The sequence below is a fragment of the Phyllostomus hastatus genome, unplaced genomic scaffold (assembly GCF_019186645.2).
Source record: "Phyllostomus hastatus isolate PE091 unplaced genomic scaffold, TTU_PhHast_1.1 phas_scaffold_12, whole genome shotgun sequence".
In the NCBI taxonomy this organism is placed as follows: Eukaryota; Metazoa; Chordata; class Mammalia; order Chiroptera; family Phyllostomidae; genus Phyllostomus; species Phyllostomus hastatus.
The window spans coordinates 21,920,640-21,942,888 of NW_025334007.1; the positions used below are offsets into that span (position 1 = coordinate 21,920,640).

Genomic DNA, 22,249 nt, shown 5'->3' on the forward strand with positions numbered 1-22,249 from the left:
AGTTTGGGGTGTGCTGGACCCACGCCCCATGCATCCGATGCGCCCCCGCCGCCCGGGCCAGCACAGCCGGGTGCACACCTCTGTACCGCAGCCCAGCTCCCAGTGCGCCTGCGCTCTCTCTCCATGGCGGCAGCACCTCACGCCCAGCTCCCAGTGCGCCTGCTGGGTGGCCGGGGGGACCCGGCCTGTGCGTCCGGCTGCGCTGTGGCTGCCATGACCCTTGCGAACACCTCCCCGGCGACTTCCTGCTGACCCATGGACACGCCCCGTGCGTGCGTGCTGTAGGGACGTCCCCCTGGATCCTTGCGCCCGTGCGTTCCAGGGGTCCCCGACCCCTCGCAGCTCCCCTGAGCCAGACATCTCCCCGGTCCCTGCAGAGACCCCCCACGACCTGACAGAAGCCCTAACGTCCCCACCGCAGGGCCGCTTGGCCTTCTGCGAGGTCCTGGACTTGCGCCGTCACCCCCTCCAGGGTTAGGGTGAGCGACCCCCGGCCCCGGGACGTGCTCCGAGGTCAGTGCTGTGGGCCGCGGGGAGCCTGCTGCGCCTGCGCGGGATTCCTGAGGGCCGTCGCCAATGGCCGGGCAGCGCAGCGCCCCTGGCTTGCACACGGCCGCGGCTGGTGGCGCAGGCAGAGCCGGGCCGGGGAGAGGAAGGTGAGTGGCCCCCGTGCCCACCGCAGCTGTGAGGGGCCGGGAGCCGGGGAGGCAGGGCCCGCCCCCCGGTCTGCACACTGAGGTCTGCGTTTCGGGGAAGGGGGACCGTCACACCGTGGGGACCGAGCGGGGGACCCCACGGCGCGCTGCCTGGACTCCCTCGAGACGGAAGGGACCGCTTCCCCGCACTCGTCTCTAACGGGCAGCGCCGCAGGCTTCACGCAGACGGCTGCGGTGGCGTCGCCGAGGGTCGCGGGGCGGCGCTGAGGACCCAGGGTGCCCCTGCGGGGGGTCTGCGCTGGGAAATGCCGGCGGCAGGAACAGCCAGCGCTCCCTGCCGGTTCCAGACGCGCTGGAGGCGGCTGAGCTCGGCCGCGGAGCCCAGGGCGCTCCCGACAACAAACCACACAGGCACGGCGCCGCTTCACTGGAAAAGGCTTTATTTCACCATAAAAACGCCAACTGGAATCAACACCGCCTTCCCCGACGCAAACGAGACTGCCGTCGTTAAGGACGTCAGCGCTGCCCGTGGAGAAGCGCATCATTACAAAATTTAACAAGTGTGCAGCCTGAAACCGGTGGGAAACTGTAGTCTGGAATAAAAATAATTTAGCAAAACGGCTTTTAAAAAAAACCACGCACGCTGACCTTGACGAGACACCGAAGCTGCTCCCCAGCGTTGCCTCTGCCCCGCCACGGAACTCGGACACACGGAGCGTGTCTGCAGCGCCCCAAAGCTGCCAAGGCCCGCCAGAGCGTCCGCCCCGCGCCACGCTCCTTCCCCAGCCACCGCTTCCTCAGTCAAGGTCACTTGGTTCTTCGGGCGTCCCAGCCGCGGTGCTTCCCAGTCCGTTAAAGTCACAAAAAGGAAAATAAACAGGAGAAGAAAAAAAAAAAAAGCCAGCAGGGCAAGACTTCCCCGTCCTGCCCCGCGGGACCGTGGAGTCCCCACGCCGGCCACTCGTCCCCCGAGCGCGGCCACGCGCCTGCCGTGATGCGGGTGGCACAGGCTGCCACCGAGCGGAACTGGGGCGCGGCGGGCCGGCCAGTCCCTCCGCCGTCGCTCCGGGCGCATCTGCTGGGCGAGGACTGGCCACGTTAAAGCTACTGGTCAAAAGTCTTACAGGGAACTAAGGGCTAGTGACGGACGGCTCCACGGCGGTCCCCAGGGCCGCCGGTCATGGAGGAAGGGGCTGCTGACACGCCGCCCTCTGCCACGCGGAGGCTCCCGAGGCGGCGGGAAGAGGAGCCAGGACGCCCCGCGCGCCCCACGCTTCCGGGACGGCGGCAGGACGCGCCCTGCACTACCTGTCCCAGGTGCTGCGGTGCCGGCCGGGGGACCCGGAGCGAGACCTCTGGCCGTGGCGGTGGCGGCTGCGCTTCCTCCCGGAGCCACTGCGGCGGTCTCGGCTCTTCTCGCGGTGGCCCGAGCGGTCCCTGCTGGAAGACCTCCGGGACCGAGCGTGGGCGGGGCTCGCGCTGCGCTGGGGGCTGTCGCGCTGGTGCGAGCGCTTCTTGTGGGAGCGGCGCTCCTTCCGGCGCCCCCTGTCCTCGCGGCTGCCCGCCCGCCGCGGCCGGCTGTGCTCCCGCGGCTGCCTATCCGCGCTGCCCGGGGCCCCGCCGGACCGGCCCCGGCTCCTGCTGGGCTCGCGGTTGCACTTGTCTTGCTCCGAGCGGGTGTCCTTGCGCGGCGCGCTCTGCTCGCAGGCGGTGGGCACGCCCTTGGGGTGCTGGTTGTTGTCGGGGATGCAGGAGAGGACCGCCGGGCAGCGCTTCTCGGGGGACGCGTCGTCGGGGGCGACCGGGCGAGAGGGCTGCCGGTCCCTGCCCTGAGCATCCTCCGCCGCGTTCCCGTTCACGTTTGCGGGAGCGCACTCCGCCTCGGGCCGCGGCGGGGTCTCCTTGGGGGCGCTGGGGGCCGGCGGGGCCCCGAGGAGATGCGGGGAGGCGGCACGCAGACAGCCGGCGGACACGGTCTGCAAGATGTCCAGCACGGGCTGCAGCAGGTCCGCGTGCGTGACGCCCAGGTCCTCCTGCGCCCGGGGGTCGTCCGCCTTCTTGCTCAGCAGGATGCTCAGCAGGCGCTGGCGCAGCTGCCGCTCCTTCCGCTGCAGCCCCAGCGCGCGCTCCTTCTCCTCCTCCACGCGCCGCAGCTCCGCCTCCTGCAGCCGCCGCCGCTCCTCCAGCTGCTGCAGCCGCAGGGCCTGCTCCTTCTGCTCCTGCTCCTGCACCTTCGCCGCCTGCGGGAGGGGAGAGGCGCCGCCTGAGACGGGCTCGGGGCCGCCGCACGCTCGGGCAGCTCTGGGCTCTCCAGGCGCCCCGTGGTCCGGGGTGCCGGACAGCGGCTCGGTGCCCATCCCGGCCACGCCCGGCGGTCATGCGTCCGTCCGAGGGGGGCACACACCCCGCGGCAAAGCCACTCGCGCGGCCCCCGCAGCGGGGGGCTGAGGTGCCGGGCGGACGCAGGCTGCCAGGGACGTGCTGGGCCTGGCCGGGGTCAGTGTCTTCAATATTCACCATGAAACAAGACCTGAGCTGCCACAGTCTCAGCGCGCCTGCCATTGTCCTTCCCCGGGCCTTATCAACGCTGCAAGCAGACAACAGGTTATGGGTCGCCCCGCGCCACACCGCACGGGCGCGCGGCCGCCTGAGCGCAGGTCTGTCCGCGGCCCGGGCCCGGCTCACGGGCGTCACCGGGAGGCCCGCAGGAGGCACGAGGAGACTCCTGGGCCGGAGGGATCGTCCACTCGGCGGGGACAGACCTGGCACACCATGGTGGTGGAATGGGGACGCGGCCGGTGCGGCTCTGCGATGCGCCCTGCGTCCCCCGGGGACGGGCTCGGCCCTCGGCCCCCTGCCCTGGGCGCCTAGCCTGGCAACCTGACCCGGCCTGGCCAGCATGTCCCGGCGGGAGGAGGGCCGCCCCCGACCGCCCGGCCAGCACCAGGGAGGGGACGCTCGAGCGCCGCCGCCGTCCCTGCTCCCGAAGCCTCGCGTCCAGGATGACGCAGGGACCCCACGCACTCCGGGCGGCGGGGCGGGGCGGGCCGCCCTCCGTGGGAAGCCCACTCCTTGCGGCTCTGGCCGCGGCGAGGCCCGGCGCGTCCGCGGGGGCCGGCCGGCCCGGGTACCTTGGCGCGGCTCAGCAGCTCGGCGATCAGCCGGATGGACTGCAGGTTGCGCTGGGCCAGCAGCAGCTTGCGCTCCTCCAGCTTGATCTTCTCCTGCAGCTTCTTCTGCTCCTCCGCCTGCAGCTTCTCCAGCTTCTTCTGGCTGCGGCGCAGCTCGCGGTCCCGCTGCTTCTGCTCCCTCCGGCGCAGCTTCTCCTCCCTCCTGCGCTCCCTCTCCATCTCCTCCAGCTCCTTCTGCTTCCTGTGCGGACACGCGAGCCCGTCAGGCGGACGCGGGGCGGCGGGCGGGGAGCGGGTGCTAGGAAGGGGCTCCCCCCATGGACCACTCCAACTCGTCAGCCCCCGTCGCTTCCGGAACCCCGGGCAGATGCCAGCACGGCTCCCCTGCCAGAGCGGCTCCCCGCGGGGACAGTCCCCGACCTGGGGCCCCGAGTCCCCCACCTGGGGCCGAGAGGAGGCGGGGCCCCTGACCGTGCTGGCCACAAGGAACGCTGCGGCAGCACTGCACCAGGGAGGGGGTGTGGCCCAGAGCGTCGTGTGCACCCCACCTCTCCTGCACCCAGCCCAGAGCAAGCAAGCCCACCCTGACAGAGGGCCCAGGGCAGCCGGCTGCGCGTGGCTGCTGGAGGGGTCCCGGAAACGCGTGTGCCCACGCCGGCGGGCATGCCTGGCATCGCCGGGAAGTCCGGAGCACCCGGGCACATTTACGGGGCGCCCTCTCCCCCGCACCCCTGGGCTGCGAGGTCCTTCAAACCACCGAGGGGCGTGGCTGGCAAAGCCAGACGTGCTCCGGAAGGACCAGCACGGCTGAGACCCAGAGCGCCGCCCCGAAGCAGGCAGAGCGTGGGGTGCGGGCGCGGGGCCCAGACCAGCTGCGGACCAGGAAGGAGTGTGGCAGAGCCCCAAGGGCCGCGCCCCAGCCCTCACTAACTGTGAACCGCCCACAGACTCGCTCACCTGTGACACGGCAGACACACACACACAGGCCCCGGCCGACAACAGGGCGCAGGTCACTGGCACACCTGAGCCCCACCCCAGCTGGCGCCTCAGACACGGTCCCCTCCCACCGCCGCACACCCGGAACCCTCCGTCCTCAGCCCTGCGCCCCAGACAGCCTGCACCCGTCCTCCAGGGCCGCGGCGCACCCCACGGCCTGACCCAGGCTGACCCCACCCCCCACCGTGAGGATCAGGAAGTGCCTTGCTGAGCGGTCCCCCGGGTCCCCCGCGGCGTTCTGAAACTCAGTCAGCCGGGGAGACGAGCAGCCCATCTGCGGGTCACCGGTGACGCGGGGACGGGAGCCCACCGCAGACACAGGCTGGGGCGGGTCTGCGCCTGAGCTCCCGGGGCTCTCCCTTCCCCACCCTTCCCCGGGTACAGGCTCCGGGGCTGCGCTCGCGGGGACCCACGGCCGGGGCCCTGGGGGGGAGAGGGAAACGGCTCAGTGCAGACACATCCCGGCAGCCGCTCCGCTGACCTGGGCGAGGGCGGGAGGGAAGACAGGCCCCTCCCCGGGGGGGGGCAGCCTTACGCCAGCTCCGCGGACAGACAGACTGAAGGACAGTGGGGAGCCCGGCGGCCTGGGCCTGGGCCTGAGCCTGAGCCGCAGCAGACACGCAGCAGATGCCACGCGCACACACACACGTACACACTGGACCTCCACAGCACGGGGGCAGGGACGGGACACGCACAAGTGGCCGGCCCCCCGCCCCGCCCTGCCGTTTCCCAAACGTGAGAACTACGCCAGTAGACAGCAAGGCGCCAGTTCAACTGCGTTCAGGACTGACAAACTCGTAGCCCCGGGGACAACTGCGACCCGAGTCGGCCTCCTGCCGTCGCGGCGGCGGGAAGGACAGGCGGGCACCCTGAGGGCCCCTGCCCCGCGGCGGACGCCATGACACAGGGGGCGGCACCTGCAGCCCCCCCGCCCGATCGGTCGGCACAGCTTCACCCTCGCGCGGCTCGCCCCACCCCGCAGCCCCACCCCGCAGCCGGGACGCACGGGGGTGCACGGGGGAGGGGTGCGACCAGGGCCAGCACCTGGTGCCCCGTTCCCAGCAGGCGTGGTCCAGGAGAGCACACGCATGCACACGGACACACACGAAATGTGCACCTGTGCGAAGGCGCACACACACACACGGGTGCAGACACACACGGGTGCACACAGGATGCGCAGCACGCGCTCACACGGGAGCGGGCGCACACACAGGCGCCCTGCCGCAGGCGGGGGCCCCGGGCAGGCGCGGGGCGCGCAGGCGGCCCACCTCTCCTCGGCCCTCTGCCGCTCCTCGGCCTCCTTCTCCCGCCGCTTCTGCTCCTCCCGCTGCTGCTCCAGCTCCTGCAGCTTCTGCCTCTCCAGCTGCCGCTTCTTGATGGAGGCGTCGCTCAGGTGCTTGGTGGAGTCGAAAGACACCTTTGGAAGGAATGGCAGCGCCAAGTAGAGAGACCCACGGCGCCGCTCCCCAGCACAGAGGCCGGCGCCCACCCTGGGAGCCAGCGAGGCCCTCGGGCGGCCAGGGCTGGGGGGCGCTCTGCCCCCGGGAGCCGCCCGACCCAGGGCCGGGGCGGGGATCTCGCAGTGTCTGCGTGCGGACTGAGCCCCCCGCCCCCGTGGGGTCCTCGTTCCACCGGGGAGGACCAACTCACCCTGCAACCCTGACCTGCCTTCACACAAAGTACAACCAAAAAAATGGCCCCTTTCACAAGACCACTTTCCCTTCCTGCTCCTGGGGGCCCTGCCACCCCCCAGACCGTGGCCAGGACCCAGAAGCCACAGGGCCCGGGCCTCCGCTAGCAGGGTGCCAGCTGCCTCCCAGGACCAAAGCCGGAGTCCTCTGCGAGGCTGCTGTCCTCATCTCCTCGAAGGAACGCCCGGGACAGAGTCAACGCAGGGGAAGGAAGCGCCCGCCCTCCTCTAGAAGAAGGGGGGTGTCAGTGTCAGAGGCACCAACCCGTCCGAACTCTACAGCTCCGAGTCTTTGCAGACGACCCCACACCATGTTCAAGGGTGTGGCCGGGTGCACTTACCTACGCACGCGGACTCTGCCGCCCACAGGGGCTGCTCGCCCACAGGTGGGTCGTGGTGCTCGCCGCCCCCCGCCGCCAGGCCGGAGCACGGCCAGCGCCCCCCGTGCAGAGGCGCGGAGGCCCGGGCTCACCTTGATGTTGCAGGCCACGGCCTTGCCGTCCTCGCCCTTGTGCATGAGCTTCATGCCGCGCAGGGCGCTCATGGCCTGGATGAAGCCGGCGTACTCGCAGTACTGCACGTAGGCCTCGAAGTTCAGGTGGCCCCCGAAGCTGAAGGTGTGGAAGTTGCGGCCGGTCATCTCCTCGCGGTAGGGGTCCAGCATGGGGATGTCCACGTTGCGGATGGCCCCGAACTTCTCGAACACCCGCACCAGCACCTCCTCGCTGGGCCTCTCGGAGCCCGAGTCCCGGAGGGCGAACCACTTGCAGGGCAGCCCCTCCAGGTGCACAGTGTCAGGGCGCTCGCCGGGCAGCGTCTCGTTCATGTCCTTGGCGTCGCGGAAGAAGGAGTCCCAGTCGTGCCGGCTGGGGAAGTCCACCTTGAACTCAGCGGCACGCACCTTGAGGATGTCGGAGAAGCCGCTGAGCTTGATGGTCTTGCCGTCCAGGCAGGCCAGGAAGGACTTGACCAGGCTCTTGTTCTCCACCTCGCCCTCGAAGCGGATGAAGTCCATGGTGCTCTTGGAGATGCGCAGCGTGGAGAACTGGTGGCTGTGCACCATGCCCTTCAGCCGCTCCATCACCTCCCAGTTGGAGATGGACTTCCCGGGCTGCTTCAGCTGCGGCAGGGCCACGCTGATGGTCATCTTGGTGATGGGCTTCAGGTAGAGCCCGTACAGGGGGCACAGGTCCACCGCCTCCGACGTGTCGTGCACGATGGTAGCCGATGCCATCGCCGGGACCGGGGGCCTGGAACACACACCGCGGGCGGTCAGCTCCCGAGGCCCAGGGAGGGGACGCGAGACCGCCTGCCGCTCCGCCCGCCCCACCCGGGGCGGTTGTCGGATTTAAGTCATCAGGTTACACCGAAAGGAGAAAGGACGGGATAGACAGAAACTTTTAAGGACAGGTCAGCACCGGAGCCTCTGTCAGTGCCGACCTGCTCAGGGCACCCTGGGCCAGCTCCCCACCCTCCCGGCAGCAGCTGGGGGAGGCAGACGAGAGCCTGCCTAGCTCCCCGAAGGGTGCAGGTGACGGGCTGGGGAAGGCGCACAGCTCAGCTCCAAGAGCCGGGGAGGGTCTTGGAGGAGGCAGTGACCTGGCGTGGGTGTCGATGAAGCAGGAAGTTCTGTGCTGACAGAACGATCCCTCTCTTTGCCCAAGTTAAAGGTGAAAGGGACACAGCCTCTTGCCAGCTTGGGGCTGGGAGTGACCTGTGGCCTCTTCCTCCCCCACCTTCTCCGAGCAAGTCTCCCCTACTGGTCGAACAAGTCCTCGGACAGCCGGGCTCCAGCCAGGAGCTGGCACCAGACACCCACACCGTGCAGGTGGCCTGTCCAGCCACCCGCCCACCAGCTCGGCTCACCCACCAGCCCAGCTGGGGCAGTTCCAGAGGCACAAGCCCAGGAGGGCGCAGCCAGAGGGCGGAGCGCCGAAGCAGAAGGGTCCGGACACCCCCAGGACACTGGGGAACAGGCAGCCACCCCCTGTTTCCCAGGCAGGGCCCTGCCCCCATCCCCAGGGCTGCCCTTGGTTACCCCAGGCCAGCCCCAGTCCCCGGTGGTGGACGGCATCTCCAAGGCCTCCACCCCCTCCGCCCGCCTCGGGGGCAGCCTGCCTCCCCCAACGGCTCCCTGTCATTTGGGTACCCCCGACAATCCCCTAGGACCCTTGGTACTGCGGCTTCCCCAGCCCCCTGTGGTCCCGGCTTTTCAGGCACAGCCCTTCCGCTAACCCCCAAGTAGCGACCCCCCCGCGGTGTCCATGGCAACCCCCAGACCCAGGCCCCCACCACGCCAGCGCTAAACCCAATCCCGGGTACTCCCGCCCACGGTCATATCCTGACCCTCAAGGACCAGCGAACCCCGGTCCCCCGGACTCTGGCTCCCCGGCTGCCCGGTATTCCCTGCCCCCCACACCAGGACCCCGGGGACCCCCGCCCCCAAACACCCCCACTGCCCAGGATGCCCCGGACCCGTAGGCCACAGTGACCCCCCCCCCCCGAAGACCACCGCCCCACAATACCCGCAGCCCCGGGGTCCCCGGGGTCCCCCGGACCCCCAGTCACCCAGTACTGCCGACCGCTCGAGGACGCCAACCGCCCGCAGACCTCGGCCCCGGCCCCCCGCCCGCGGTCAGTCCCCGCCGCCGAGCCCCCTTCCGGCCCCTCGCAGACCCCGGCTCCCGATCCCGGCCGCCTCGCGGAGGAAGGCGGTTGCGGGCGGCGCTCACCGCCGCGGGGCTCCGCCTGCGTCCCCAGCCGCCGCCGCCCTGCTCCCAGCGCGCCGCGGTCAGCCGACGACCCCGGCAGCAGCGGCCTGTCGCCTCGGAGCCGCCACCGTCCGCCGGAAGCGCCCCCGACGCTGACCGCTCTTGTGACGCACGTCCGTTTCCGGCTCTCGGGCCGGCGGAAGCGGACGCGCGGCGGCCCCAGGCTTAGCCTCCAGGCCCTGGCCCCGCCCCCGAGGCGGGACTTCCGGGGGGCTCGGGGGTTGAGGCTGAGCGGCCTTGGGTTCTGCACTGCGCGTGCGCGAGGCCACCCCGCCCCGGCGCCGCACCTGCGGGCGCGAGTGGGCGGGCGTCTGCTTTAACCTCGGGAGGAATGGGGCCCTGGTGTTTTCTCCCCAAATTATCGCGATAAGCGTATATATATATAACATAGCAGTGTGCATTAACTACACATTATTTATTATCCAGCCGTGCATGGACTAGTTATTTCACGTATTGCATTATGCATATTGATTAATCACCCATTGTGCAATTTAATTTTAAATTATTATCTCATCAAGCGTGTATTATTGAATTACTTTATTTAGCATGTATCTTGATTGCCTACCTGAGACACTTCCCTCCAGGTGACATGATGCCCTTACGTGATATACATATGTAATATGATTTAGGCTACGGTAATATCCTAAATGTTTCATATTGTCATATTCTTTATACTACTCGTTGTTAAGACCATGAAATTTAAAGATAAGTAGGCTACATTTGATATAGGATGTTTAGTATGGTTTTATGCATCCGGATAGTGTCTTTTTATGTGATAATATATTCTTTATTTTTTAAGATTTTATTTATTTTTAGAGAGGGAAGGGAGGAAGATAGAGAGAGAGAGAGAAACATCAGTGTGCGGTTGCTGGGGGTTATGGCCTGCAACCCAGGCATGTGCCCTGGCTGGGAATTGAACCTGGGACACTTTGGTTCCCAGCCCGTGCTCAATCCACTAAACTACACCAGCCAGGGCTGATAATATATTCTTCCACGATCACACTGTTGGATTTTGAATGAGCCAATTTCAATGTATTCAGCTCCCCCATTGTGCCAGACCCTGCCACAGAAATGGTGCCCCCAATATGTCACACGAGGCCTCCAACTGAAGACACAGACTTGGGAAACGAGGTTGGGGTACCCTCCACCCATCTGTTAGCATCAGGGGGACCAAGGTGGGTACGGGGGAACCCCATGTCAAGTGGCCTTTCACACAGAAAGGGGCTCCTGGGGGATTTCTGGGTGAGTGATCTGGGTGCCTCTCTAGTCCCGTGACCTAGACCTTGACCTTGATGTCCACCTGACAAGGAGGAAACAGGCTCCCGGGTTCCCCAGGAAGGGGGCCCCAGCCTTAAAACCCCGGAGAAGGCTTCCTAGCAGGGCCACCCTCTTCACTGTCCTCTTCCCTCCTGTGCTTGGGAACACAGAGATGCTGGCTGTTCCCTGAACCGCCACTGTCCCCAAGACAGCCTTGCCCACGGATGGCCCCTTGCCTCCCTGGGGACCTGTTAAATTTGGAAGCCGCGCTCTCCGAGGACTCTCCAAAGCAAAGGAAGAAATGGGGAATTTATGATTTACTCCTTGGGAGCCAGCCAGCCCAAGAGCCGGCATCATTGGGGAAACAGAGGAGGGGCGGGGGGAAGCCTGTGAAAGTTCTGAGCAAGATACTTCTCCTCTGGGGGCACCTCCAAGTGGAAAAAGAAAATTTCCTGTTACGTGCACCATCGCCCTGGGTCCTGCTGTGATGTGGGCATGAGAGTACAAACCACACTCGCTGAGCGTGAGCAGGGACTGGGAACACGACTGCAGATCCCTTCCAGGATTTTGTGGCAAAGGTCAAAGAATCTGTTGCAATCACAAGCCCCTCATTGGTTGACTGAAGGGAAGCAGATTCCTCTGGGTGGGCCTGGCCTAACCAGGTGTCGGAGTCAGAGCGGAAACATGAGGTTTGAAGCAGCAGAAAACAAAAGAAAACACGGCAAACACAGACACACACAAAAAAATGTGGTTGCCTTGACACAGCCAGCCACCTTGTACAGAAAAATGACCTTTAAATTCAACCTTAATCTTAACCTCAGATCACATGCTAAACCTAATGCTAACCAGACAGGGTCATAAACCTAATACTAACCTCAGCGCTTCCCAAAATTCAACCCTGAGCCTCATGCTCGTCGTAAGCCTAACGCTAATTTTTACCTCAGCCCAAATATGAACCCTAAATGCAACCTGTATGTCCACTCATCCACGCATCCATCCATCCATCCAACATCCGATCATCCGATCATCCATCCATCCATCATGCATGCATGCATGCATCCATCCATGTGTCTGTCCATTTATCTAGCCACCAACCCATCCCTCTGGGCACCAACATATCCGCTCATTCCTCCATCTGTCCAGTCCCTCCGCCGGTCCCTCGGCTCATCCGCCCACCGCCCACCTCTCCACCTCCCCACCTCCACCCACCACAGACACACCGGCCTCCTAAGCCACGAATGGAAACAACTCCCTTCCACCAGGGGGCGCGCCCTGCACCCTAATCCACCCTGGAAGGAGCGTGGAAGCCGCGCAGGTCTTGAGACTCTGGATACACCCATCACCTGCCGTCAGCAAAGACCTGGGTCCAGGGGTTCCCCATGTGCATCAGCCTAGTGAAGAAAACGGCTGTTGGCAGCTCTTTGGGTTATTGGGCGATTCTTTTTTAAAGTCTGTTTTATTGACGATGCCATTACAGTTGTCCCACGTTTTCCCCTTCGGCTCCCTTCGGCCGGGTACCCCCCTTCCCTCCAGCAGTCCCTCCCCCCTTAACTCACGTCCATGGGTTGTGCGTTGTAAGTTCTTTGGCTTCTCCATTTCCCATACGATTCTTAACGTCCCTCCGTCTATTTTGTACCTGCCATTTATCCTTCTTATTCCGTGTACCTTTTCCCCCAATCTCCCCCTCCCCCTCTTTCACTGATAACCCTCCACGTGATCTCCATTTCTGTGGTTCTGTTCCTGGTTGTGAGCTTAGTTGGTTTTTGTTTTTTGTGTTGTTGTGTTTTTTTTAAGTTTGGTTGTTGATAGTTGTCATTTTACTGTTTGTATTTCTTATCTTCTTCTTTTTCTTCGATAAGTCCCTTTAACATTCCATATAACAAGGGCTTGGTGATGGTGAACTCCTTGAACTTGACCTTATCTGGGAAGCACTTGATCTGCCCTTCCATTCTAAATGACAGCTTTGCTGGATAGAGCAATCTTGGATGTAGGTTCTTGCCTTTCATGACCTGGAATACTTCTTTCCAGCCCCTTCTTGCCTGCAAGGTCTCTTTTGAGAAATCAGCTGACAGTCTGATGGGAACTCCTTTGTAGGTTACCGTCTCCTTGCTGCTTTCTCTTGCTACTTTTAAGATTCTCTCTTTATCTTTAACCTTTGGCATTTTAATTACCATGTCTCTTGGTGAGTTCCTCTTTGGATCCAACTTCTTTGGGACTCTCTATGCTTCCTGGACTTGCTTGTCTATTTCCTTGGCCAAATGAGGCAACTCTTTACTGATCCCAGAACGTCAGGCAACCATACCTGCTGTGTTCTAAGCAGCATGGTAAAAAGGAGAAAGCATGATGTGGTCTTTGAAGTGGTTGCACCAGACACTGGGGACAGTGCAGGAGCTAAACTCTTCTCTCCACTGGAGCCGGGTGTGTTAATGAACCTGATTTTTGAGTGGGTTCGACACGACCTACTGCAGTAACTGCCATGCTTCCTGTGTGCATTTTCTGGTGGGCTCCCCCATCCCACGGCTGGCGATTCGGTCTTTGGGTTTTCCTCACAGATGCACAAAGGGATATGTGCCAGTTGCATTTCATAGGTGTGCGTCTATAGATAATACATTTGTGTGGGGGTGACCGTAGCATAAAAATCCAGAAGTTATGTGAAGGGCGTTTGCTGAGATGGCGGGGGTCTGGTGGGGGCATACCAATGACCTTGAAGTCCAGGCTCTGGCCACAAGGTGAGGTCGATGGCATGAGCTCCAACAGGATAACAGAAAGGGGCAGGGACAGTTTGGGGCAGGAGGAGGCAGGTGGCTCCCGTCAGGCTGACATTGGCTTGCAGGTGCCTGCTGCCCAGTGAGGTCAGAAGCCCAGGGTGAGTCCAGAAGCAGAAAGGAACGTGACGGGGGACCCACCGTCCCAGGGCAGACAGAGAAGAGACTGTGCAGTGCATCAACCCACTGTTTTCTTGCCCAATTCATCGATCCATTCATCCAGCCAGTCATCCATGAATCCAGCCACCTGCCAGTTTATCTGTTCAGCCCTGTGTGCATCTACCCTCAGTTCAGTTTTCCACACATCCATTCATCTTCCTGTTCATGCACCCATCCACTCATCCATCCTTCCATCCACCCACCCATCCACCCATCCTCCCATCTCTACACACCTATCCATCCATCCATCCATCCATCCATCCACCTACCAATTTATCTTTTCATCCCTGCATGCATCTAGCCATCAGTTCAGTTATCCATCCATCCATTCATCTCCCAGTTCTTCCATCCATCCATCCATCCATCCATTCATCCATCCACTCATCCACCCATCCATGTACCCAACCACCCATTCTTCTATCCACCCATGTATCCACTCATCCATCCATCCATTCATCTATCCCTCCACCCATCCACCAATCCACTCACCCATCCTTCCATCCATCTACCTATCTACCCATCCACTCAACACCCACCCACCCATCCACCCATCTACCCACCTATCCATCTATCTTTCCATCCACCCACCTATCCACCGATCCTCCCATCTACCCAGCTATCTATCCATCCTTCCATCATCCTTCCATCCATCCACCCACCCATCCATTCACCATCCATTCACCTATCCACCCATCCAGCCATCCATCCACCCATCCACTCATCCATCCACCCATCCACCCATCCATCCACACACCCATCCATCCACCCACCCATCTATCCATCCATCCATTCACCCATCCATCCATCCATCCACCCATCCATCCATCCACCCATCCATCCACCCACCCACCCACCCATCCATTCACCATCCATTCACCTATCCACCCATCCAGCCATCCATCCACCCATCCACCCATCCATCCACCCATCCACCCACCCATCCATCCTCCCATCTACCCACCTATCCATCCATCCATCTACCCATCCACCCATCCTTCCATGCATCCTTCCGTCCATCCACCCGGCATCTACATGGGTCAACATAGAAGGAACACTGACAACCAGGGAAGCTCCCCGGTACCTCACCACCCAGGTGCTATGAACCAGGGGCCGTCCCCATGGCTACCCTGAGTCCCCAGCCCCTCCCAGACGCCCCACAGAGTAGCTTCAGCCCCACCCCCTCCTTGGCCTGGAAACTGACACAGCGTGTCCCCGAGGCGGCACCAGAAACCACAGCCACTGCCCAGCGGTCCCGCGTCCAGGCAGACAGAGATGCTCCCGTCAAGGAGGACATCCCGGGGACCTGCGGATGACGTGTCGGGAGCAGAGGACAGAAGCCAGACCCCTCGGGGGGGGGTGGCGGCTCCGGTGAAGCCACCTCGACAGCAAAGCAAAGCACCAAAGAGCTTCGACTTGCGGTGAGCTTGCTGTGAAGGAAGATATGAAACCCTGATAAGGAGGGGGGCAGGGCGCAGTCCCCTAAGGAGAACAGAGCCGTTGTTCAGGGTGTGAGGGAGGAAGTCAGGGCGCCCAGGCCTCCAGGTGCAGCGCCGTGCCCCCTGCTCCCGGCAGACACGAGTGGGGGTGAGGCGTGGCTGCACACGCTGGCGGGGGGGACTTTCCACGGGAAAGGTCACGGCAGGCTTCCCTGTGCGCCCCGGGAGCGGGGGACGCCTGGAGGGGGCTTCGGTGACCTTTCACGGGGGTCGGATCAGCCTCAGCTCCGACGGAGAGAAACGGTGTTCCCTGGAGAAGAACATTCGCTCGCATTGTTCAAACACAGGCTGCATCTTCAGCGTGGGTCACTCCTGCATTGACAGACCTGGGTCTTGGGATCCGTGCTTTGTCCGTTTCTCATCCCCAGTTTTGCATAGTTAGCACAGAGATTTTTGTTTGCTGTTTTTTTTTAAGATTTTATTTATTTATTTTTAGAGAGCAAAGGGAGGGAGATAGAGAGAGAGAGAGAGAGAGAGAAACATCCATGTGCAGTTGCTGGGGACAATGGCCTGCAACCCAGGCATGTGCCCTGACTGGGAATTGAACCTGCGACCCTTTGGTTCGCAGCCCGCACTCCATCCACTGAGCTACGCCAGCCAGGGCTTTGTTTGTTTCAATAAATCATGGAAGCCTCGCCTCTGTAAATCAGAACGTGCTCATCCTGGGGCTTCTGCAGTCCTTTATCCCCTTGTGCTACCCCCCCATCCCCGCTGCACAGCCGGGTGACGTCCTCCTTGGCCTCTGGTGGGGGTGCGGTGGGGGGAGAAGGCACCCCAGTCTCCGCAAGCGCCTGGGGCAGGGGAGGCCGTAAAAGCCACGGTCCGTGTCCAGCCCCATCCCTGACAAGACCGGGAGGACCCAGAAGCCATCTGGGTCTGGCTCTGCTCACCCGGGAGGTCCCTGTTGAATGGGCTGGGGACGGTAGCCACGGACAACCGCCCGCCCCGCCGAGACACACGCGGTTTCCAGGAATCCATGAGCGAGCGGTACCCCGAACCCATGCATCAGCGGGGGGGGCGGGATCAGACGTGCTGAGGACCCGATCAAAGGACCCAAGGCACAGATACAAAACCCAGATAAGGAGGTGACATCTGCGTATGACTCAATGACTCACACTCGGGCTTTCTTTTTTGTTCCTTGTGAGCGTCGCCGAGGTGCCTTGCAGAACAGAGTTGCGTGGTGCCCGGCCAGCGTGGGCAGAGCCAGGGAGACGCACAGCCTCCAGCCTCCAGCCTCCAGCCTCCAGCCTCCAGGGATGGGCCTGCTGCTGGCTGCAGAGGCAGGGGACAGCAGCTGACAGCAGGGACAGGTCTCGGTCCCCGGGCTGCCAGAGAGACACGTGGGCAGTGCCCGGGTGGGAGAAGGCAGCGACCAAAGGCCTCGTTCTCAGGGACCCAGGCTCACCTCCCACAGCGGGGTCCTGAGTGGGAGGGGAGGTATGGCCAGGGTCTGGGACCCAGTGTATCACAGCACTGGCCGTGTTTGTCCTCACTGTCAGTCTGTCCATCATCCAACCACCACCCATCGGCCCAGCCACAGACCCATTCATGTGCACATCCGTCTGCCTGTACTTCCTTCTGTCCGTCCATCCACCCGTGCACACTGTCCATCCACCCTTCCACATTCCAACCATCCATCCACCCATCCATCCGTGCACACCTGGAAACGTGCATCCGTCCATCTGTCTGTCCATCCATTGCATCTCTGGTCTACTAGCCATCCATCCGTCCACCCACTACTCCTGCCTCTCTATCTCCCCATCTCCCCATCCACCCACTGTCCACCTACACCTTCAATGACACATGCATCCTTCTTCCTATTTCTCCATCCTTCCTTCCTTCCATTGTTTCATCTGTCTGCTATCCGACCATCCATCCATGCATCCATGCATCCACCCATCCATCCATCATCCATCCATCCATCCACCCACCATCCAACCATCCATCCATCCACCATCCACCCACCATCCATCCATCCATCCACCCACCATCCATCCATCCATCCATGCATCCATCCATCCATCCATCCATCCAACCATCCATCCATCCACCATCCACCCACCATCCATCATCCACCCATCCCTCCATGCACCCACCCACCCACCCATCCATCCATCCATCATCCATCCACCATCCACCCACCATCCACCCATCCATCCACCATCCACCCACCATCCACCCATCCATCCACCCACCCATCCATCCAACCATCCATCCATCCACCATCCACCCACCATCCATCCCTCCATCCCTCCATGCACCCACCCACCCACCCACCCCCTGACGCACCCTCCCATCTGCCCACCGTGCACCTACACACCCATCTGCCTCCCGCCCCTCCTTCCACACTTCTACGCACCTGACCTCCACAGAAGCACGCTCCCCAAAAACATTCTCGAACTCCCCCTCCTCCCCGTGTCCTGTTCAGTTGAGAGAGCACCTGTGTGTCGCCATTTCCCCTGCCCCAGGGACTCTCCGCCCCGCCCCCCGTGAGATTTAAATGACCTGCAGCTCACACCGGCCTTATTGCGCATGGCAATGTGGTGTCCATCCAAGACTTGTGCATCCGTTTTTACTGTTTTTAAATAGTGCCTAAGGCGAGCATTGTTACATGCGTGAGTGAGCTGGGGCCGTATTTTTCTTGCCCCCCCTGCCCCCCCCCAAACCAGGAGACACAATCAGCACACACCTGGAAACTGTCACTCAGTTTCTGTTTTGTTTTGTTTTCTTCCTCAGCAGCTGGGTTGCCACCACACCTCTGTCCCTCCGCCACCCCCTCCCCCCCTCCCCCTGAAGGACGCCAAGTGTTGAGAGGAGCCCTGGTTTTCACACCAGGGGCCCCTGGCAGAGGTGTGGCCCCCTCGGCCGCTCTGCTGGGCTGCCCGGGGCTGAGGAGGCAGGTGGTGGGGCCTGAGGCTCGCTTCCTGCCTGTTTCTGGTGCTATTTTTACCGCCGCTCCCCAGGCATCCTGTGGCCACTGTGACAGGACTGACAGGCAGAACTTGGGGTGCGGTGGGGGGGGCGTTTGTCTCGGGATGCGTGGTGGGCCTACACGCTCCGCCTTCTCTTCTGCCTAGAGGGCGTCGGCACCCGTGGGCTCCATAAACCGCCAGCTCCTGGGCACCCCCTGGGCCTTCCTCCTGTCTCGGGCAGCCAGAGAAACGGCAGGCTGGGAGCTCCGGCTGCCCCAAGTGGCTCCTGGACCTTCACAGACGGAGCCAAGCGCGCTGCGCTCAGGACGCAGGCACGGCGCACAGCGAGGGCGGGGCGCGGGCCGAGAGCCGCTGTCCCGCACGCAGGGAGGGCGCGTGGCTGCAACTGCGCGACCAAGGCCCTGGGCGGCCAGCTCCCTCCGCGGCCGCCGAGGGAAGGCCTGTGCGTCTGGGACGCGTGGGAACGGCCCCACGGACGACCGATAGGACGGCGCGCTCTCCTTTCCTACCCGGCCCGGCGGCGGCTGCCGTAGGGAAACGGGGGACGGCGCGATGAGGCGCGTGTCCGCGATCGGCCCGCCAGCCAGGCCACGTCTTCCCAGAGCAGCATTTTGGGGTGGAAAAGGTTTTCCTGTCAAAACTACGGAGACCTGCTGGGTGGGGTCTCTCGGTGGTTGGGTGCTGGGGAAAACGGAGAATGTTTTGCTGTGTAAAGGGATTTGCTTATTTTTCCGGGATACTACGTATATACGTACAAAGATAGGCGATATATCAATAAGTACGATGATTAATAAGGGATTGATATGTGGATAAATATATGATTGGTAATACATTATTGATTGGTTAGTTGATAGATATAGATGAAAGCATATTGATTATAGATTAGAGAAATAGGTCCATGGGTAGATAAATGATGAATTAGTAGATAAGCAGATTTACAGATAGAAGAATCATAGATAGCCATGGCTGGCGTAGCTCAGTGGATTGAGCACGGGCTGCAAACCAAAGCGTCGCAGGTTCAATTCCCAGTCAGGGCACATGCCTGGGTTGCAGGCCACGGCCCCCAGCAACCCCACATGGATGTTTCTCTCTCTCTCTTTCTCCCTCCCTTCCCTCTCTCTAAAAATAAATAAATAAAATCTTTATAAGAAAGAATCATAGATAGATGATAGCTACATAGATACATAGGCAATAAATACATAGACGTAGATGGTTAAAAATGATCAATTTATAGATGTATAGATGATAAAGAGGTGGATGATAGACATGTAGATATGATAAGTCAATCACCAATTGGTAGATAAATAGATATGTAGATAGAGAATAGATACATAAGTAGAGAGGTGATAGATATCTCTAGACAATACATAAGTGGTTCATTGGAAGACAGAGAGATTGGTAGCCAGATATGATAGATGCATAATCCATCGGTAGATACATAGATATGTGTATATGGATAGATCATAGAAGATGATGGATAACAGATACCCAGAGAGAGAGGTGGTAGATATGCATGGTGTGTGAATGAGGAGTGGGGAGATAGAGATAGAGATAGATAGATAGATAGATAGATAGACAAGCAGACCGATACAGATCAATAAGTGAGAGACAGAGAAACTGGTGACAGAGAGAGGAGGCCCTGTCCCTCATTTCCGGGGACAGAGGTGGGGGGCGCCCGAGGAGGAGAGAAAGGGGGCTCCTGCCCCCAGAGGCCCCGGTCTGTCTTCAGTTGCTGACAGCAGATCACATGTGGGGCGGGCCAGCTCTCGCCTCAGAGGAAAACCCCAAACCGCATGGGGGTGGGCGCCCTCTGTGGGTGGGCCCGCAACCCCCAGCCTCGGGCCTCACGAGGAACCCGCTCTTCCACAATAAAGCTCCCCCCTGACCCGGGGTCCCTCCCCTGCAGTGAGCGCTGGGACCCGAGGACTCCTGGTGGGCGGGGGTGGAGAGGCGTTGGGCAGGGAGAGGCCCCCTCTGCGGGGGCGGCGGGGGAGCAGACGCAGGCCTGTCCGCCCTGGGGCTCAGAGGAGAAGGAGGAGGGGTGAGCTGGGCAATGCAGAGTCAGCACAGACAGTTCCCAAAGGCCCGCAGTGCCTGACGGCTGCTCTAACCCTGATACATTTGTTACCATCGGTGGGAAGACAGAGATACATTGTTGCCAGCTACAGCCTGCCGGCTTTGCAGTGCTGACCTCTCCCTGCGCCAGGACCCCATCCACGACCTGTGTGACCTTGGGCTGTGCCACCTTCTCGGGCCTCCTCTGGGCTGTGACCGTGTCTCAGACTTGTCTCGCTCTGGGGACCGGGACGGTTTTGAGGAGCGCTGGCCAGGCGCCCCTTTCTCTGGGTTTCTTGGGATTATTTTCCTCCAGCGCAGACGGGGGCTGTGGCTTCAGGGCGGGTAACATACCAGTCTCTCGACGTCCGGCGTGCACGCTGTCCAGGTGGGCCACTGCCGTGGCTGTGGCCTCCGCGGCCTGGCCAAGGTGTGTCTGCCAGGCGCCTGCACTCGGTGCAGACACGGTGACCCCCACCCGCTGGGCCCTGTCTGCTCTTTGCCAGGACACCAGAACCCACACTCCGGGGTGGGGGAGGGCACTCGTGTTCTCTGTCCGTGTGCGGGACTTGAACAGGAAACTCGAGCAGAAGCCGCTTTACCAGAAACGGGGGAAGGTGCGAAGTCACAATTCTCAGAGCTTCTCATCGCCTGCCCCTGCCAAGCCGAACCGAGGCCCAAGGCGTGCTAATTTGGTCCACCTAGCGACTTCCTGCGGAAGGCTGGTGTTCGGGAGGCTACTGCTGTGCTCCGGGCACAAGGGCCGGGTGGGGACACCTGCTAGGGGAAGGGGCAGCCCCATCCTCACCCACGTTCTCACCCCCACCCCCGCCGTGGGGCTGCAGCACCGCTGGAACTTTCACATTAGAGATTCATTCCTTTGGCATTGACGAGGCAGCTCCCGGAGGCCTTCTGAACCAGCATGCCTGCAGATTTTTTCACATTAGAGATTCATTCCTTTGGTATTGACGAGGCGGCTCCTGGTGCCCTTCTGAACCAGCAGGCCCGCAGAAAACCATTCATTTCCAACTGAGACGAGCACAGACCCAGGACAAGCCGTCCCTGGATGAAAGACGGATTTCTCAGCGCGGCCAGAATTCTCCAGCCCTCACTTCACTGCTCCAGCGGGTTCAGCACTGACAGCCTCTCCGGAATTTTCCAGCGGGGGGGGGGGGACTCCCCGATGTCTCTCGCCCCCCTTTCCCAGTCCCTCCTCAGGCACCTCCTGGCTGCTGCCCATGCCCTCCTGTCCGTCTTGAATCCTTAGACCGTCTGATGGTTAACTCAGGCCCGTGCACAACAGTGTCCACAAAACCTCCCTCCTGCCCCACCGAGGTCAGGCACAGCTGCAGGGCTGGCCCTGGGGGACCTGCCCTCAGGAAGGATTGTAGGGACCCGGGGCCCTGCGACTGCCGACCTCACCCAGCCCACGGGCCGGCCTTTCCCCTGCCCTGCTGTCCCTCTTCTCTTTCCAAGTGTGACGAGGGCCCACGTCTCTGTGTCTGCAAGTGGCCCTCACGCTAGGGAGTGATTTCTAGTTTCCTCTCTGTCTCCACGTCTCCCGTTCTCTGCCCGTCTAGCATTTAACACCGTAAAGTGCTGTTTCCCCGTGTACCGCGGGCAAGAGAAAGTCTGGAAAGGCATAGAGAAGGAGCTCACACCCCCCTCACCCCCCAGGGGACGGGACTGAGGGACACATACCTGGGCGATTCTCCCAAAGCCTCCGAATAATTTTGGACAAGCCAGATAGCCTTGCAGGATGAGCAAATTCTAATGGAAAGACCTAATGAGTCCTGTTGGCACCTCGGCTGAGTCTTGGGTGCACAAGATGGAGAGATGGGAGGGATGTGCCCCCCCAGCCCGGGGACGCCTGGAGCCCCTGGAGCTGGAAGAGGCGGGAAGGCCCCTCCCTGCAGCCGGTGGAGGGAGCACCGCCCCGGGACCCCTGGACCTCAGACGCCTGGTGTCCAGGGTGGGGGCAGGGTGCATTTGCCTGGTTAGAATCCTCCCATTTCTGGTCATTTTTTTTTTTAAATACAGCTCACCCAGGGCACTTGCATTTAAAATATGAAAGCCAGCCCTGGCCGGTGTAGCTCAGTGGATGGGGCGCGGGCTGCGAACCAAAGCATCGCAGGTTCGATTCCCAGTCAGGGCATATGCCTGCGTTGCAGGTCACGGCCCCCAGCAACCGCACATTGATGTTTCTCTCTCTCTCTCTTTCTCCCTCCCTTCCCTCTCTAAAAATAAATAAATAAAATCTTAAACTATGAAAGCTTGTGAGTCCTCTGACCCTGGAGACCAACCAGGGCCGGGGAGACCCCGAGGCAGGAGACGCAGAGG

The 22,249-nt window shown here is 61.8% G+C and overlaps 1 protein-coding gene across 1 annotated transcript; it reads right to left on the reverse strand.

The window, feature by feature from the left end:
- Positions 1-1,079: 1,079 nt before the first annotated feature.
- AKAP17A (A-kinase anchoring protein 17A) lies at positions 1,080-9,343 on the reverse strand. The gene is made up of 5 exons (XM_045856109.1): positions 9,206-9,343; positions 6,946-7,723; positions 6,052-6,200; positions 3,788-4,028; positions 1,080-2,896 (listed from the first exon to the last, which is right to left on the reverse strand). Exons 2-5 carry the CDS (start codon positions 7,705-7,707, stop codon positions 1,961-1,963), a joined length of 2,088 nt encoding a protein of 695 aa, XP_045712065.1. The 5' UTR covers positions 7,708-7,723; positions 9,206-9,343; the 3' UTR covers positions 1,080-1,960.
- Between the last annotated feature and the right edge of the window lie 12,906 nt (positions 9,344-22,249).